This window comes from Cnephaeus nilssonii (assembly GCF_951640355.1).
Source record: "Cnephaeus nilssonii genome assembly, chromosome: 5".
NCBI lineage: Eukaryota > Metazoa > Chordata > Mammalia > Chiroptera > Vespertilionidae > Cnephaeus > Cnephaeus nilssonii.
Genome location: NC_137076.1, coordinates 14,799,382 through 14,812,860, shown reverse-complemented (window position 1 = coordinate 14,812,860; position 13,479 = coordinate 14,799,382). Strand labels below are relative to the sequence as shown.

The following is a 13,479-nucleotide window of genomic DNA, read 5'->3' as shown; positions in this document are numbered from 1 at the left end:
CAGGTTTTTGTGGGGATATGTGTCTTCATTTCCCTTGGGTATATACCTAGGAGTGAAATTGCTGGGCCATTTGCTAAGTTGGTATTTAACCTTTTGAGGAACTGCCAGACTGTTCTTTCAAGTGGATGCATCATTCCATATTCCCACCAGCAGCTTATGAGGGTTCCAACTGCTCCACCTCCTCACCAACACTTGTCATTGTCTGTCTTTTTTTTTTTTTACTTCAGTCATTCTAGTATGAGGGCTATTTCTCTGTGGCTTTGATTTGCATTTCTCTAATGACAAATGTTGTTGAGCATCTTTTCATATGCTTATTGATCATTTGTATATCTTCTTTGGAGAAACATCTATTCCGATCCTTTGGCTATTTAAAACTGGACTGCCTTTTTCTTTTTCTTTTTGAGTTGTAAGAGTTTTTTTAAAATATTTTCTGGGTACAAGTTCCTAATCAGATATATGGTTTTCAAATATTTTCTCTCTTTTGTGATTTGTTTTTCATTTTTTTAATGTTGTCCTTTGAAGCACAAAAGTTTTAGATTTTAAGAAGTCTAATTTATTTTTTCTTTTGTTGTTTGTGCTTTTAGTATTATATCTATGAACTATTTGCCAAATTCAATGTCATAAAGATTCACTTCTATGTTTTCTTCTTAGAGTTTTATAGTTTTACCTCTTAAATTTAGGCCTTTGATCCATTTTGAGTTAATTTTTGTGTATGGTGTGAGGTAAGGGTCCAACTTAAATTCTTTTGCACATGAATATCCAGTTATCCCAGCACTGTCTGTTGAAAAGAGTATTCCTTCCTGGCATCCTTCTTAAAAATCAACTGCCATAAAAATAAAAGTTTATTTCTGGACTCTCAAGTCTATTCCACTAATCTACATGTCTATATTTATGCCAGTACCACACTATCTTATTTACTGTGGATCTGTAGTAAGTTTTGAGATTGGGAAGTGTGAATCCTCCAACTTTGTTCTTCTTTGTCAAGACTATTCTGGCTGTTCTGTGTCCTTTGCAATTCCATATGAATTTTAGTGTTGTTGTTTTTTTAATATTTAAATCTTTGCCCATTTAGAGCTTGAGTATATGGCAAGCCAGTTGTATGGACATGATTTAAAAACGTATCTATCTTTGAAAAATCATTGTATCAGTGTCAAATGCTTCTATTCCATATTGTAGACCTGTCTACTCTTTTGCCAAATAACACAGATTCAATTACTTAGGTTAATTAATTAATTAGTTCTTAATACCCAGTCAAGCAAATTCCTTCTCATGACATTTCTTGGCTATTTTATTTTACTATTTAAGATGAACTTCAAAATCATCTGCTGAATCCCCTACCTCCTCCCCAATCAGGATATTTATTACTGAAAATGCACTATATTTACAGATTAACTTTTGAAGAATCTATATATTTACAAATATTAGACTTGTTCATTCAGGAGCGTAATATTTTTTCCCCATTCATTCTTTTCTTATGTTCTTTAGTCTGGAGAGGTTTTTTTCATATAGCTATTCCACATTTGTTTTGTTAAATATTAAGATTCTAAAGTAACACTTATATATGAAATTTTTAGCCCTACACGTCTTAGGTGTGTTTCATGAAATTTTATATTTTTGGTTATATTGTAATGAAATTCACTTTTTCATTTTATCTTCCTGGTACATAGGAAAGCTATTGGGTATTAAATAAACCAGTCACCACACTTACATACTGAATCTATATAGCCCAAGAAATTTAGCTAGACAAAAACAAGCAAAACCAATTAGGTTTTCCAAATAATCATATCTATTTGAAAATAATGATAAAATTTCCCTTTTCCTTCCCAATATTTTACATTTATTTCTTGTCTTGTGTTATGCCATTGGCTAGAAATTATAGAAAAAATGTTTCTGACTTATAAAAATGCTTCAAGTCTGATCATCTTTCACTATTATATATGAAAGAGGGAGATGGTTTCAGCCAGAATGCCTCCTGGGAATAAGGAAATATCTTTCTGTTCCTAGTTTACTAACAGATACAAAGATTGGATTTTTGAATTGTAGCAATGTGTTTTCAGCATACATATAGATGATCAGTTTTTTCTCCTATGACCTAGTATTGTGATGAACTATCAAATATACTTCCTAAGACTGAGCCATCCTTTCGTTACTGAAGTAAACTCTACGTGGGTGCAGATTAATTAACTTTAACGTGTATACATCTTGCTTTCTGATTATGACATGTAAGGACCTCAAAGGCAGGGACCAACTGTTATGCTTCTTTGTAACTCTTGTAAGTACTACACTATGCACAGTGCTATTTTAACATTTCACTGAATATTCAGTAAATAAGGACCTCCTTTATGCCTAGCATTAGGCTAGGTTCTAGGGATATCAGGATGAACAAGAGAGACTCATTCTATGATCTCATGGAGCGTATAGCCTAGTTTTATGTACACAGTAAGCACTGAATGAATGAGTAAAATAAATACATTGCTCCAGGGGCCCTATAAAATACCATACTCTAATTGATGGTTCCTGAAAAAAGCTCTTTTTAGATAAGGCTATATAAAGAACAAAGAAAGGTAATATCATTGCCTTTGGTCTCCCAATCCTTACCTTACTGAAACAAAACCTAAAAAGGGTATCACCAGCCACAAGAACCAGCTGGGGCCAAGGGAAAGGACATTCAGTGGAGACCAAGAAAACAGAGCTGGCCTTTGGTACTGGCAGGAAAGCCTGGTGAGGTTACCAGAGTGTGGGTCGAGGGGAAACATTTTAAAGAGCCTAAGAGGAAACACGAAGAGAGAAGAGCTCAGGGTTTATTCTGAGGCTGCCAAATGGTCGATATGTTCCACTCTGCCAGAGAAATAGCCAGATAACCAGGCAGGCACCTGATAGAGGGACCAGATTCTCTGCCACTGAAGTGGTGGAAGGTGGCAAGGGAAAAGTGAGAAGGAAGAGCAACAATGGCACTTCAGTCAGCTCTTCTGCCTCTTCTCAATGATTTCCCGATTCCATGCTTGGGGTTCTAGTCGCCTACTGGCATGCAGGGACTCCTGCAGGGGAAACAGCTGCTTTGGAAAGCATGTGGCAAGAGTGACAGCATCACAGCTTCTCCCAGAGCAGTGTGGCCTGGCCCAGCTGGGGCTACGGGGCCCAGGCTGGCAGCCTTCAGGCCACGGGCAGGCTCACAGGGCTTGAGGACTTTGTTTCCTCTCCTCCCGGTTTTCCTCGGGGTTCTCCCCTCAAAACCCAGTGGGTCAGCAGAGGTCTAGAGAGAAGACAGGGCTTGTTCCCCAGAGAATCTCTAGGTTCCGGAAGAAATGAAGAGGGCTCTGAGCTCCCAGCATCTGGAGCAGGATTCCTTCCTCGGTTCTGCTTCCCATTCCATAAATATGAGCACCAGAGGGCAGGAGAAGGGATATTTTGGTCTCGGCAGCAAAATGAAGAAAACATTTCTCTCAACCCTACCCTTCCCCAACCCCCAACGTGCCCCACCTCAGAAAAGAAAAAAGTTCTGTGTACAGAGGGAAAAGGTTCTATTTTCCTTCACAATGAAGAAAAGTCAACAGGATGTTCTCCAAAGCTACAAATATACTTTTCAAACAGTAAATATCTCTATTAGCAGCATGATGCCAGTTGGCTAATTCTGTCTCAGTAAAACCTTTCTAAAAAAACTCCTGCTCTTGTGTAATTTCTATTTACAAAAACAGCTCTTTTGCATTTTCAATTTGCTAGGTTTCTCAATCTTTTGTTTCTCCACCCCCTCTACTGCAAATGCAGAGAGACAAGAGGCAGGCCCAGATGGCAGTTGGGTGGGAATCCCCTGGTCACCCCAGCAGATCCTTCGAGCCCTGCCTTCTTTGGAGACTCCTCCACTTCCATTACAAAAAGTGTAAAGAAGCTAAAATTTATGTATTCTTCCCTAGTCTTCACTTGGCCTCCAGAATTGTTTCTACTGGATGTGAATGAGCCTAAGCTTGGCTTGGGGGTGGAAAGAACCCTGCAATGATTCCGTCTACCCCACCTATATCTTTCCAATATTTTTAGCCGGGCAAAGATGGCAGTCGTGGGGGGAGGGAGGTGAGAATGAAGGGAGGGCTGTGCAGAGAGTAGGTGGCAGTTGATAGTGGATGAAATCCTGGTTCCTGGGGGAGCGGTCTGGGCCTGAGTCACTGTCTCGGCAAGAGCAGGAAGGTGGGCGAAAGGCAGCAGCTTCTGCAGCCTGGGAGGACAAGCCCTCCTCCCCCATCCTTCTGTTACCCGATCCTTGGATCACATTGCCTTGTCTGGTCTGAGGCCTCACCAAGGCTACCACCACATTGACCATCAGAGAGAAAACCAAGGGCCTGGGCCAGGGCAGGGCTTATGGAGTCAGCTGGCTCCGGCAGAGCAGCTGCTGTTGGCTGCCATCCTCTCTGAAGGGCCAGCTGGCCACAATGCCAATGGGCCAAGGAAAGTTCAGCCGGAGCAAGGACATGAGAGACCCCATCAGAACAGGAAACGAACTGAGCAGTAAATGATCTATTTCCAGTGCCTATGTCCACAGCCTGACCAGCCCCACCTCAGCTCTTTCCCTAAATTAGCCGGATCCAACACCAGAGCACATGGAACACTACCCTGACTTGCCACCGGGTTGACGAGGCATGTGTGTGTTTAAAAATAAAAGGCATGACTCTGTGACTTGGACCAGAACAATCACTCAGCTCAGCTATGATCTGTCCTTCCCCACTGCTCCCCAGGCTGACCTCTGAAAGGAAAGACAGAATGAATCACAGAATGTTGAGTGAGATCATCTAATCGAAGCCACCATTTATTGAGTATCTGCTATCGTAGGTTTCTGTGCTCGGTGCTTCAGATCCATCAGTTCATTTAAAGTGGTACACTCCTATGTTTCACACAAGAGACAGTGCACTGGATAAGGGGGTAGACTCTGGAGCCAGACAGCTTGGGTTCAAATCCTGCCTCTGGCAACTGCCAGTTCAGAGACCTTGAACATATCAGCTAGACTCCCTGTGTCTCAGTTCCCTATGTCTTAGTAAAGTAGGACAATAATATACCTATTTTACAGAGTCGCTGCGAGGCTGAGTTTTTAATGATTAAAAGCGTTCTTGATATGTAGTAATCAGCCTGTAAGTATTTGTTGCAAATACTTTTTGATGATGATGACCAAACTGAGGCCCAGAGGGGTGACTTGCACAAGTTACACAGTGATAAGTATGGCTGGCGAACCTGAAATGATTTTTTTGTTTTCGAGGCAAGCAGCAATCTCATACCAGAATGCACTACTACCAAGTCCAAGTTAAAATATTTGCTTAAAACTGAGTGGCGACTTCCTCCTGAAAAGTAAAAAGATTAGTGGAAGAAATTTGGAGGCTGATGGAGCACCTGAAGTTCAAGAGAAGAGAGGAAGGCAGGCAATTCAGACAGGTAGTCTAAAGTTCTCGTTTTTTTCTTTTTCCTGGTAGCTCTTTGAGAAACTCATAATATTTGACAGACAAGTTGTCATCTCTTTCCATTCTAACCTGTTAGGACAGAAAGAGGTAGAGAGTGGGTTTCCGCATTTCACAGAAGGGAAACATAAGGCACTCTGAGGTGAAAGATGAGTCCTGCTCACTCGACAAGCCGGAGAGAAGCCTCTGATGGTGCCTTCCACTCTGAGGGTGGGTTCACAGCGGCTCAGATGCACGCACTCTGAGAAGCACCAGCCCAGCTCAGCTGCTTAGCTTCTGAGGCACTATCTCTAGTCTCATTTTCACTTCTGACTCTCACCCACCAGGAATCTTAAAAAGAGCTTTCACTCTTCCTTTTCCTCTCTCTGCTAAAGGTTTGGCCCCTGGAAAGCAGTGAAAGGAGGAGATCTGAGATAGACACTTATTTCCAAGCCACCTCCCTAGGTCACCCCCACCTGTTGCCCACAGGAGGCAATAATTCTCTTGCTATAAACAGTGAGGTCAGCCCTAGCCACGAGGGGTGGCCAGGGCAGGCATGACAAAAATTATATAGTATTGTAAACAATTAGAAAAATTATAGAGTATATATAATAATACTGATGTACGCACCACCTAGTGTTGTCAAATTCTCACATGCAGCCATACTTGTTCTTTAAATGGTACATCAGCACAGATCCCGAGGAAGCTCTGAGGACTACAGCCTGATTCCATTTCCTTCTCTCCCTCCTTGTTACCCTAAATGTAACCACTACCCTGAATTTAGGGTTTAGTATCCCAACATATTTTTACTATATAAGTTTATATCTATAAGCACAATGAAGTATTGTTTTAAAGGTCTGAACTTTATATATGTAGTACAATACTGAATGTAACGTTTTGAAACTAGCTTTTTATGTTCAGCATTAGGTTTCTGAGCTCTGTCCATGCTGATACACATAGCTCTACTTCATTCCTTTTAACTACTGCATATTTCATCATGTAAAGATATCACATTTACCCATTCTTTAGAGCAGGGTGGGGAATGTCCAGCCCGTGGGCCATAGAAAGTCCTTGAAATCATTTGGTCTGGTGCATTAGGGGTGAGTTAACTAAATATTTGACCAAATATAACAGGTTAATTAAATTTTTTTTAACCCTTTGCACTCGCTTGCTTTTTTCTTGATTCCTTTATTCTAATGCTAACCGTGTGGAGTCACACTCGACATCCGAGTGCAAAAGGTTAAATTAAATTTATTGAGGTGACATTGGTCACCATAACAGGCTACTTTTTAAGTGGATAATTTTGTATGGCCCAAAAATGATGTTATAAATATCCAAATGGGCCTTGGCAGAAAAAATGTTCCCCACCCCTGCTTTAGAGGCTGGGCATTTATAAAGGATGAAGTAACTAACATCCTGTGTCCTTGCATATCACCTGTTGCACAGGTGCAGGAGTTTCTCTGGATGAGGGGGCAGGTCCGCCTCCAACTGTGGGAGGTACTGCATACATCTCCAAAATGATGGCATCATTTTATAAACCTCACAGGCCCCAGAAGTAGATGCTGGTTCTCACTACCTTTCATCCTCAGATACTTGGCACCGTCAGTCCTTAAAATTCTTGCTAGTTTGATGGCTGTGAAATGGCATCTCACGATTGATTTAATCTGCTTTTCCCTAATTACTCACACACCAAATATCTCAGTATAAGCTTTTATCTACTTGGGTTTTCAAAATGATTGACAGTTTGTAAGTCTAAAGAATAAGTTCCTATAAAGAACAGGGCTAGTGCTTGCTACAGTTGCCCCTTCTGTATTTATTATAACCCCCCCCCCCCAAAAAAAAACACAACCAAATAAAAAACACTATCTCTAACCTGGCTAAAGTAATGGGTATTAGCTTATAGTCTGAATATTTGTAATAAACTTCTAGATAAGTGTTTTTCAAACTAAGGTCTATGTAGAATATCTACCCCTCATTGACATATAAACTACTACTCATTAGTCCATTGTAAACATATATTACAAATTAATCATGAAGTCAATTAAAGTGGGTCATTCTATAAAAAATGAAATAGAACATAAAAAGTATCAGAGCGCATTACACATATATTGTGTGGAACTAATTTCAAGTGTGTGTGTGTGTGTGTGTGTGTGTGTATGTGTGTGTGTGTGGTGATATCAAAGGTACTTCTGACTGAGAGCTGGAGTGAAAGTATTTTGAAGCTACCCCAGCTCCATTCTCTCTCTTCTCTGAGCTATCCTGTGGACCACTGCCAAATTACCTTGACTAAATCACTGCTTTTGCCACCACTTTCCTGCTTTAAAAACCTTCAATTTTCAAAAGCCTAGGGTCAATTTCAATCCTCCTCATGGCTCTACAATGTGACCCCAACTAGACCGCCAGCTCTCAATAAACCAAGCCTCTTATCCAAGTCACCTTTACCAAACCCAAACTGGGCTCCTGAGTGTCCATCCATCCCAAATGTCTCACACACCTTTTCCCCACCGTTCTTCTCTTTCCCCACCGAACCAGTACATATTAGGGAGGTCAAGGTTCAGCACAATCCCATCCTCTACTTGGAGTCTTTCTTGACGATGCCACACTGACATTCAGCGATCTATGTCATTCCTGTGAGTCCCTGGCACCTTCCACATTCTGGCCAACAACAGGAGGGATCAATTTTTATAGCTTTTGAATGTCCCCCAACATTTAGCATGGGTCTTTATACATTAAAAATGTTCAATATTCATTAAGCTAACAAATATTTATTGAGCACTATCTATGTGCAATACACAACACTAGGCCCCATTTAATGGATTAGCCGCCAAAATACTGGGTTTGTGAAAACAGTTCTAACAGCTCAATTGCCAACTCTAAAGCTACCTCAACAGATTTACTTAAGAGTATAATACATAAGAAAACTTTTGACTAAGAAGCTGTGGGACTCAAGATACTTATTGCTAACTACTTCAAAACCTGGAAAAAGTCCCTTCCCTGCCCCTTACAAACAGCTAAAATAAGAGTGAGGTGTTTTACATTTGTGCCCAAAGCAATGTCTCGGATACAGGGTCCCCGTCTTCAGGGCATTGCCATGCTCTCTAGAGGAGGAAAGGTCTTGGGAGGGCTTGGCCTGTCCAAAGTCACAGGATGAGTGAGTGGTATGGCTGCCCCAGGTGTGGAGGACCAGAGCAGGAAGCAGCTGAGATGGTCCAGAACACCTGGTGGTGTGCAGTCCACAGGACTTCTATCACCTTATGTGTGAAAACTGGCAACTTCCTGTAATTCACTCCCAACCTGGTAGTGCCAATACATGCTAGGAAAATCAAATAACTTCCTCTGGGATCAATTCAGTTTGAGAATGGCCTTCCACTTTGCCAATGTTTCTATTCAAGCAGAGAGAATACTCAGAAAATGCAGGTTTTAGTTCCAGTTCTGCCAGGTACTGTGTAATTGAATTCTAATACTAGTAAGTTGTCAAAGGGAGATAATAAGACCTGAACCGCATACTTCAAAGGGTAAATGTGAGGAGGGAATCAAATAATGGATGGGAAAGCAATTTGAAAGGTTAAAAGCACTATACAAATGTAAGATAGCAATGGTAATGCTAACGGGCAAAGAGACTCCACTGAGAAAATCTGCCATCCTTTCTTTATATTCCAGTCATTTCATGTCACAATTACCTATTAGGTACCTACTATGTACAAGATAGTATGTGAACACAAACTTGGAATTGTAGATCCTGCCCTCACGAAGTTTATGGGGGAGAGGTACACACCTGTGAGACCTGGAAGAATGAGGAAGTCGTATTGGAGTACTGAGGAAGTACAGGAGAAAGTAGTTGGGGGAGGGGCAGGTAGACAGGAGGGGGGAGAACAATCAGTCCTCAGTCTTGGAAGTCACTTTTTCCATCAGTCAATTTAATGATGGCATTCTTAGAGGCTCTTCATTTCAGGAAGTGGCTTGTAGGTTTTCCACGTTATTATCTTACAATTTTTCCTGAACTAAGGCATGTCAGTAAATGGGGGAAAAAAAAATCCTCATTCATACATTCAATACATTTACTAACTGTTGGGAACAGTGCTAGGGAGATCGTAGTAGACCAAGGGGCAGTCCCTGTTTTCAACAGCTCATAGACCAGTGGGTTTCTGACAAGTGAACCAACAAGTCAGTACAGATGCTAATGAGGATCAGAGGAGGGGCACACAACCCAGCTTGGCAGGGTGTGGAGGGCCATTCAGGGAAGACCCTCAACAGAGGGGGTGAAGCCTGCCCTGTCTCTTGAAGGATGAGTAGACATAGCCCAGTGGACAGTGGATTGTGGAGGTGGGGAGTAAAGGCATTTCGGGCAGAGGCAACAGCACATATAGAGGAACAGGAGCAAGAGAGACCAGGAAAAGTCTGGACACAGGACTACAGAGAGACAGCCACATCCAGAAGGGCCTTGTAAGCCATGGCCCAAAGTTGGGCCTTTAGCCGGAAGATGATGGGGAAGGTATAAGGGATGAGAACAAGAGAGAAGAGAGGAGAGAGGAGAGAGGAGAGAGAGAGAGAATGGATCACATGAAATACCAATATTTGGCAGAGAGAGGTAGAAGAGCCCAGAAGAGTTAGAAAATAAACCATGTCTGCATAGTCTACATCATTTTCACAAGACCTGGGTGACAAAGTGTCAGTTGGGATTATGAACAGCATGTTATAGTTGGAGAAAACAAGACACAGGAAGGTTAAATGCCTGACCAGGCCACACTGTGAATGAGGGAACCAGAACTTGAACTCAGCACTCGAGCTCCTAGCTAAACTTAGCTGCACTCGCTCTAATTTCCTTCATTCAGAGCCAAACTCCTGGGCCTCTAGGCATAGGAAGATTTCCTCCAGTAGTCATTTCCTTGTCATTTAAGCCTAAAATCATCAAGGTCTGTGGTTCCAGGGAAGGCTACAATCCCTGGAGTCAGCTAAACCAGATTAATGTCACCCTTCTTAATTCTACTTACTTTGTCTTCCATACCATAATAAAGTCATACACACACACACACACACACACACACACACACACACAGGAAGACAGAGGGGGACACGGAGGAGAGGGGAGAAGCCCTGGCTTGTATCAGTAATCTGAGATGTGAACATCAAATGCCTTCTTCCTAGCAGGGCACACCACTGGGACACCTCGATGAATGGGTGAAATGACTGGATGGGGTAGATGGTGCAGGAGGGGGCAGGTACCCACTAAACAAACAGGGGGTGGGTAGGCTGCAGGCACAGAGGAAGCAGAGAACAAAGACCTCTCCCTCTTCATGCAAAGTCCACAGTATGCAAAGGGCATAAATATTGGACATTTCTCACTGTGACATTTTGAAAGCCCAGAACAATGGTTACCCTCTTGGAACCATGGGCTGCATGTCCCTAGGCCTTATTCAATGATAGCTGGCATAGCCCATGTGCTTGGTGAACTTGACCTTGGGCATCCAACTCCCATGGTGGCTCTACGTCACTCTGGTCTCTTCCCCCACTGAGAATTCCAGTCTCGGATGAATGGGTGGATTGATTCTGGGAGCAGAAAAACCACTCCTGGAGTGAATCAGAAGGATCCAGCCCCAGTTCCCTTGCCAGCCATTGAGCCAGGAACTGAGTGCAATTGTGTGCCCAGGCGTCGGTGCTGTTCCCCTCTCAGGGAGAGGGGGTCAGGGACCACGCAAGAGATGACGTAGAAGACCTCTAAGGAGGAAGAGAAAGGAATCTCAGCTTTGGGGGACAAAGCTGCCCTTTTGGTTGTGACCCTCAGTCCAAGGAGGTGCCAAGATGTGCATGTACTGGTAATTCATTCAACTGGATAAAAATCTCAGCTTTTGCTAGACAGCCAGTTGTCAATTTCACTTCTCTCCAACCTGACAGACTTTAGGAAATAGGCTACTCATTTTTTGCAGAAAAAAAACTTCTGTGAGACAGCTGGAAATAGTGTGCCTCGATCACCCAGAGAATCCTTTCCCTTCAGTGGTCTCTGTTCTACTCTTCTGATTTATGAAGAAAAGACTGATTCGTTTTTTAAAAATTGTAAACTCCAATTTAAGCAATAGGATGCACCTGTACTTTCTGCTTTTTACCTTGAAAAATTAGGTGGGAGAACCAAAATTTCAAGATGCAGCAGTAAGGGGACATCTATATCACAAGGTCAGGGGACCCAGACCGGCACTTTAAGGAATTGATTCCTCTAGGAAAGGGAACTGAAGGACTGCCACTTTCCCATCACTAACTAGGTTGTAACAAGACCGGAAAGTTAGCTTTTTAAGGCTCCAGCTGCCTATTGGCCTCCTGGAGCAAAGATGGAGGGAAAGGAGCAGCTCCTGCTGGGGCTTATTAGGGCATTGCTCCGGGCGTCCCTCCTTTTGCTGGCGACTACTGTCTGACATTTGTCCATCAATCTTCCTCCAAGAAGCAGGGGGGGGGGAGGGGGGACAGACGTTGTTTAAATTTTACATTAGAGAGCAGTCCTTGACACTGACCGACATCAGCTGCTTGTGACCAGAGCTTACAGCCTCCACTGATGGCCAAATGTGAGCCTGCAGGAGCCTTCCCGAAGTATATTCTACCATCTTCGTTCACCATAACTAGTGATGATGCACATACTTGGCATAAGTAAATAGGCTACGCTCTGAGGACAGAGTGGCAAACGTTCCCTACACTAATGAAACCTGGATTCCCAAAGGGTTGATTCATCTTGTACCCTCTCTGGGGTCCATGTACTCAGACAAGCACACTTAGGATCCCCTGAGGTTTGGGGTGGTGGATATACAGGTCTTTGGCCTGCAGGTAAGGTCCTTTGGGCAAACTGAGTCTTACAAAATAAACCAACCACTAAACACTGTGAAGTGTCTACTACGGCCAGGTATCATATAGTCCTGCAGCAACGTCCTTTCTAGCTGCGGAGTTGTGACTCTACTACTCTGAGCCTCCCTGGCTTCTTGTCTCACGGCCTGACAGTTCCCGTGGTGGCTAAGCTTACCTATGTCTATTTTAGACCGAAAGCAGTGAGTGGGTAATGGCCCTGGAAATGATTAAAACCCATCCAACCCTACTGTGGGAGTGTGGGTGTGGGTGTTTAATTCTGGTCCTTCCAAAAGAGAAGCAAGTTTTGTCTTATAAGGACTGTTCCATGGTGCAAAGGCTGAAAGCAAGTGGGTTTCGATCACTGAGTGGCGCCCAGACTGCCAGAGTGAGGGCCACCGCTCTGATGGGAGCGGCGGAGAGGTGCCCGCAGGGAGACAGAAGACACTCCACGTCAACGGGTGTTTAAGAGAGAAGGGAACAGGGAAGTCCCCCACTTCCAGCCGCTGGGAGAAGACGGGACCGGCTCCTTGGAACACGAAGGGTCGGGAAACGAGTCAGACGCGGGACCCCGGCCCCATCTCCCGGTAAGTCCTGCAGAGAGATGGGAGACCCCGGCAGCGCACCGGGGAAGGCCACTCCGACGACCCTGGAACCGGGGCCAGTCCGGGGCCCTGCTCCGGGCGCAGGGTCCCGGGGGCAGCGCGGCGAGGGGCGCAGGGCACGCAGGGCAAGGCGCGTGGCGGCCCGGGCTCCAGCGGCCCTGCCGCGGGGCCTCACTCACCAGCTCATGGTCCCGAACCTGGCCCCGCCGCCCGGGTCCGCCGCCGCCGCTCGGTCCTCGGGGATCACTTCCGGATTCAGCCAGTCTCCAGGAAGTGACGCGAGCCCCGCCCCCTCCGCCCGGAAGAGGCGGCTGAGGGGGCGGGGCCTCCGCTTTAACCCCGCCGCCGCCGCCGCCGCGGGCTCCGGGGAGAGGTGCCCTGGCCCGCCACCCTCGCGTGATGATTGCCTGGGGTTCTCGGACTCAGCCTGTGGCGGGGGCGTGAGGATCCCTGGGCGTGTTTCTGCCTTCAACACCGACTTGTCAATGCTCCTCCGAGGACCACACGCGTCGCTTAACCGGGTTATTGCTCAGTCTTTCTGTAAAGCGGTTTCTAACCCAGAGACAGTAGGGGGATTGTTTAGGGGGGAAGGAGCCAATGGGGAGGGAGTCTGAGGGAGACTGATATTCATTGTATGG

At 44.5% G+C, this 13,479-nt stretch overlaps 1 protein-coding gene across 1 annotated transcript in view; it reads right to left on the bottom strand.

Moving 5' to 3' along the window:
- Positions 1 to 13,098, bottom strand: part of BIN3 (bridging integrator 3) — a 42,558-nt gene extending 29,460 nt beyond the window's left edge. Inside the window, exon 1 of the mRNA XM_079771854.1 lies at positions 13,021 to 13,098. Within this exon, the coding sequence (XP_079627980.1) occupies positions 13,021 to 13,028 (8 nt within the window). The 5' untranslated portion in view covers positions 13,029 to 13,098. The remainder of the gene's footprint in view (positions 1 to 13,020) is intronic.
- Positions 13,099 to 13,479: the final 381 nt, after the last annotated feature.